Genomic DNA, 6,058 nt, shown 5'->3' on the forward strand with positions numbered 1-6,058 from the left:
AGTTTGTATATTAAGATTACATATTTATCTCAATATAATAGATTTATTTTTATATACTTATTATATGTAATAATATTTTATATATAAATTAATAAATTGTTAGATTATTAATAATCATCAAATACAAATACAAAGTAAATATAAATATAATGTATGTATTAATAATATGTATAAATAATCATAAAATGATGTCTGCACATTCATTTAATGATTAATTAATTCATCATTAATTGATATTCTAGAATATCAATTTTTCTTTACATTTATTACAATTAAAATATGCGTATTGATCAGACAGTGTCGGTTAAGAGTCTTTATTCTCTTGTATTTCTTGTTCCCAGTATGTGTTTGTGTCTCTGCTGTCACGAGATAGTGTGTATGACGTGCTGAGGAGAATCTGCACACACCTACAGGTGACACACACACACACACTCACACATACTCACACACACTCACTCACACACACACTCACACACACATACTCTCACACACTCACTCAAACACTCACACTCACTCACTCTCTCACTCACTCACTCACTCACACACACACTCACTCACACACACACACACACAGCATGTTAACAGATGTATGTTTGTTTGGTTAGTGTGTAAACAGATGATTTTCTGCGTTTGATCGTCAGGTGAACGGTAAGAAGAGTTTAAGTCTAAAGCAGTACCTGGAGGAACCCGGTTCTCTGTCGACGGTATGAGAAGCATACAGTGATTCCACAGCATTACGAACACGGCTGTTCTCTGTTGTTTTTAGGTCTGTCTGATAAACTATCGTCTCATATGAAATGCATTTTGTGCAGGATGAGTTTCCAGTGTCCACTGATTTCACGCCGGTGTTGAAATGGCGCCGGAAACCGTCCGCACCCTCCATATCTTCATCACTGCCCGACCTGCTGGGAAACTCCACGAGCAGCCTGAGTGCAGGAGACACGCTTTACACCGCAGAGACGCCGCTGGAGGGTGAGACGCTAACCTTCACACACATACCACACACGCATATCACACACATATCACACACATACCACACACACATATCACACACATATCACACACATACCACACACACATATCACACACATACCACACACACATATCACACACATATCACACACATACCACACACATATAACACACATACCACACACATATCACACACATATCACATACACACCACATACCACACACATATCACACATATCACACACATACCACACACACATACCACACACATATCACACACATACCACACGCATACCACACGCATACCACACGCATATCACACGCATACCACACGCATACCAGACACATATCACACACATACCACATACATATCACACGTATACCACACACATATCACACATACCACACACATCACACGCATACCACACACATATCACACATACCACACACATACCACACGCATATCACACGCATATCACACGCATACCACACGCATACCAGACATACCACACGCATACCACACACATACCACACACACATACCACACACATATCACATACACACCAGACATACCACACACATACCACACGCATATCACACGCATATCACACGCATACCACACACATACCACAAACATATCACATACACACCAGACATACCACACGCATATCACACGCATACCACACGCATATCACACACATACCACACACATATCACACACATACCACACACATATCACACATATCACACACATACCACACACATATCACATACACAACACACATACCACATACATATCACACGCATACCACACGCATATCACACGCATACCACACACATATCACACATACCACACACATATCACACACATACCACACACATACGACACGCATATCACACGCATACCACACGCATACCAGACATACCACACGCATACTACACACATACCACACGCATATCACATACACACCACACATACCACACACACATCACACACATACCACACACATACCACACACATACAACACATACCACACACATATCGCATACACATACCACACACATATCACACGCATACCACACACATATCACACGAATACCACATACATACCACACGCATACCACATACATACCTATACACACACACACACACACACACACACACTGTAATGGTTTCCTTTTATATTTAAAATGATTTATGATGACTGATTTATCATTATAAATTGCATATATTAACATAGCATGTGTTTGACGGCTTGTGTGTTTCACTCTCGATGCTCTATAGCCACTTCATTAATGATTCACATTGATATTCATAATTTAACACCATCATTCATTCGTTAGTTTCTTAGATAGTCACGTGTTTGTGTTTATTCTTGTTTGGCGAGCTCTTCGATGAACGTTTGTTCCTGTCCTTCACGTCTCTGTCCAAATATTCGTGGCCTGTTTCTGGGCTAAAGGTGACGGCTGTCGACACACTGGTTTTCAGGATAGTGTTTCTGGCCTCAAACGCCATTCAAACACGAGAGCCACATGTTGTGTGATTATAATTTAACACGGTCGAATACGGAGAGTAAGGAGAGTTAAAAGCGGTGCTTTTAAAGGAGATGTTTGCTGTGTTTGCTGGATTTGTGTCGCAAACAAACGGGGAGTTCTTGGCTCTGCGTGAAGCTTTCGACACAACGAGACGAAGCCAAAGAGCTGATGAGGCCGTGTGTTCTGTGATCCTCAGAGAGACGACTGGAGGCCGAGAAGATCCTGCTGACCGAACCCGAGTCTGAGCTGGGTCACGTGGAGTATCATCTGCTCTGGTTCTTCATACTGCTGTGAGTCCTTCTGCTGCCTTTCACAGTTAGAGTAATTGTCCATGCACAAAAATGATCAAGTAGTTTGCGAGAAAGACTCGTGTGTTTTTGAAGTGTAATGTAATGCCCTCTGCTGGTTGCTCTAAAGCCTGATTCGGACTGTTATTCTTTCCCAAATGTGAGCCTGCAGCACAAAAGCAGTGTTAAGTCACTGGGGTATATTTGTAGCAGTAGCCAACAATACATTGTATGGGTCAAAATTATTGATTTTTCTTTTATGCCAAAAATCATTAGGATATTAAGTAAAGGTCATGCTCCATGAAGATATTTTGTAAATTTCCTACCGTAAATATATCAAAACGTAATTATTGATTAGTAATATGCATTGCTAAGAACTTCATTTGGCACCACACATACCACACACATATCACACGCGTACCACACGCATACCACACACATATCACACACATATCACACGCATACCAGACATACCACACGCATACCACATGCATACCACAGACATACTACACGCATACCACACGTATATAACACACACACCACACATAGCAAACACATATCACACACATATTCACAGATTTGTTTTTTTAAATATGTATCTTTTATTGTATATACACACAATAAATTTTAATTTATATAGTATTTATTTGTATATTTACTATATAAATACATTCATATATATTTTATCATATTTAATAATGTATTAAGTATAGAATATTTTTATATGTACACTTTTTTTTATATATTATTGTATTAGCTTATATAAATAAAAGTGACTGGTTTTGTGGTCACATATGTGATTTTCAACGTTTTCAGGGGTTAGTCTGTGATAGGGCTGTCAAAATGGCTGAAAAACTAAATTCGAGTTTTGTGCTTAAATATTATCAAAATTCGAATTATATTCGAATTTAAAATGCATAATTTCAGTTAGGGTAAAGAAATATATTACATCAAATTCAATACTATAATTACAACTATAAATGATATTATTAAATAATAAATTCAATTAAATCTGTATGAATATATGTATAAAATTATTAAAATAATGTATTAAAATTATTTATTCATTATTTAATAGTATATATAGTTTAATACAAAAGGCCGAAAGCCAGTCACACAGAGTGCATTTTTCGTTTAAAAACAGGAGTTGCAGTGGGATGGGAAAAAAAACCGCCATTAAGTCTCGAGATATGTTTTTTAAAAGTTGAACTTGCATTAATTTTAAATGGCTTTCTAAACATGCGGCTCTCTTGTGTAAGACGCGAGTGCAACGCTGATAGATGCGCGAAATATGCGTTCTGCATGAACGGCTTGGTTTCAGTTTTGACGTAAACAAGATCTTCTCTGCATTGATGTTCTCTTTTCCCGCAGTATTTGTAAAGAACAACGCAGCAGCGTCGCATCTAGTGGCTTCAACTGGATAGACTAACAAAAACATTAAAATGCAACGACACTTTCATCGTCATCGCATCTAGTGCGCCGCTGATAAGGCTGTCTGACGCACACCTAAAATTCGAATGCAACGTTTTTGCATTCGAATGTGGATTTTTATTTTAAATTCGACGAATATTCGAAATTCGAATTTTTTTTTGACAGCCCCCTAGTCTGTGATTTTATTGCTGTCTGAATCCAGAAAGCCGGTGTTTTTCTCCCACCACTCATGTAAAAATCCTACTGCTTTCTTTGTGTGCATATTTATTACTGGAAACAAAAATGCTGGTAAGTATTTACATGAACAGTATTTCATAACCGCTCCACCACAGCGAGTGAGACCAAGAAGAAGAAAGAGAAGAAAAGCACGTAAACATTTGAAACCGGTCATTATTATGGCTCCAACATATGCAATACAGTTTTAAAATGTGTGTTATATAGGCCTACAATTACATGCATAAAAATATAAACCAAGCAGCTTTATGTAAATAAGAGGTTGCATTAACTTATTTCTGCTAATCTCCACATTTTAATCATTTTGAGAGATAAAATGCAAGACAGAAAACATTTCAACTACAGTGCATCTAATTTCTGATTTTTAAACAGGTGATTTAAATCAAATAATAAATAGGATATTATTAAATATGAATTTATTTTCATTATTCCAAGCATATGGCATATATATATATATATATATAGCAGACAAAAATACCCATAATATATCCTATTAGTCACAACCTCCTAGTGAATTGCTGTATGACTGTAACTAATAATTAATAATAAATCATTTATAATTATTTTAAATGATAATGAATTTTTTGTCTTATTTTTTAAAAGGAAAGTCATTAACAAGAACATAATGAAAGGGTCAAGAATTATTTTATAATTATTAAAAAAACAATGTATAATAATAAATGAATAATTAATGCAAGAACATAATAAAAGCATCAAAATGTCAAAAATAATTATTAATGATATGTATAATAATAAATAATGACAATGTGAACTAGTATATTTGTTTACAGAGCAGTTTGACTTCAGTCTCTATGAAAGTCATGAACAGGAACATAATAAAAATAAAAAAAAAAGTCAAAATAATTTATAATTTGAAACATAATAATGTATAATTATTACTAATTATTTTTATAAAAATTAATGGAATTAATGTGGTATCATTAAGAAGTACATAATAAAAGCATCTAAAATGGCTAATAAATTAATTTATAATGTTAGAAATAATAATGCATAATTATTAACAATTATATTTATAATAATTAATAGCAGTAGTGTGAATTAATTTATAACTATTATGAATAATTATTCATAATTTATTCATAATAATTAATATTATTAATTAATTATTATTATTATATAATAATTAATAATGGCAATGTGAACTAGCATTTGTTTAGTCTTATTTTTTTAATGGAAAGTCATTAACAGGAACATATTAAAAAAAACATCTAAATGTCAAAATAATTTATAATTGTATGCATAATAATGTATAATTTTTAATAATTATATTTATTATAATAAATAATGGCAACGTGAGCAGATTTGTTTTCTTTCAGAACCAGAGTAGTGTGACTTCTTTAGTCTCATTTATTAATGGAATGTCATGAACAGTAGCATAATAAAAGCATCAAAAATATCAAGTATATTAATTTATAATTTCTTATAAATAATAATGAATAATTACATAATTTTTATTATGTCAAATGAATTCATTTATAATTATATTATTTATTTATAATGATATATTTATAATTATACATGTTTAATTTCTCAAGCGGAGCGTTTATGTTTTAATGGAGAGTCATGAGCGTGCATGT

At 34.0% G+C, this 6,058-nt stretch overlaps 1 protein-coding gene across 1 annotated transcript in view; it reads left to right on the plus strand.

Annotated features, from left to right (window-relative positions):
* LOC107680900 (GRAM domain-containing protein 2-like) overlaps positions 1-2,926 on the plus strand; it is a 26,484-nt gene extending 23,558 nt beyond the window's left edge. Inside the window, exons 7-10 of the mRNA XM_016476972.1 lie at positions 342-413; positions 642-704; positions 813-972; positions 2,705-2,926. Of these exons, the coding sequence (XP_016332458.1) occupies positions 342-413; positions 642-704; positions 813-972; positions 2,705-2,802 (393 nt within the window). The 3' untranslated portion in view covers positions 2,803-2,926. The remainder of the gene's footprint in view (positions 1-341; positions 414-641; positions 705-812; positions 973-2,704) is intronic.
* The last annotated feature ends 3,132 nt before the right edge of the window (positions 2,927-6,058 follow it).

This window comes from Sinocyclocheilus anshuiensis, unplaced genomic scaffold (genome assembly GCF_001515605.1).
Source record: "Sinocyclocheilus anshuiensis isolate Anshui unplaced genomic scaffold, SAMN03320099.WGS_v1.1 scaffold1450, whole genome shotgun sequence".
Classification (NCBI taxonomy): Eukaryota; Metazoa; Chordata; class Actinopteri; order Cypriniformes; family Cyprinidae; genus Sinocyclocheilus; species Sinocyclocheilus anshuiensis.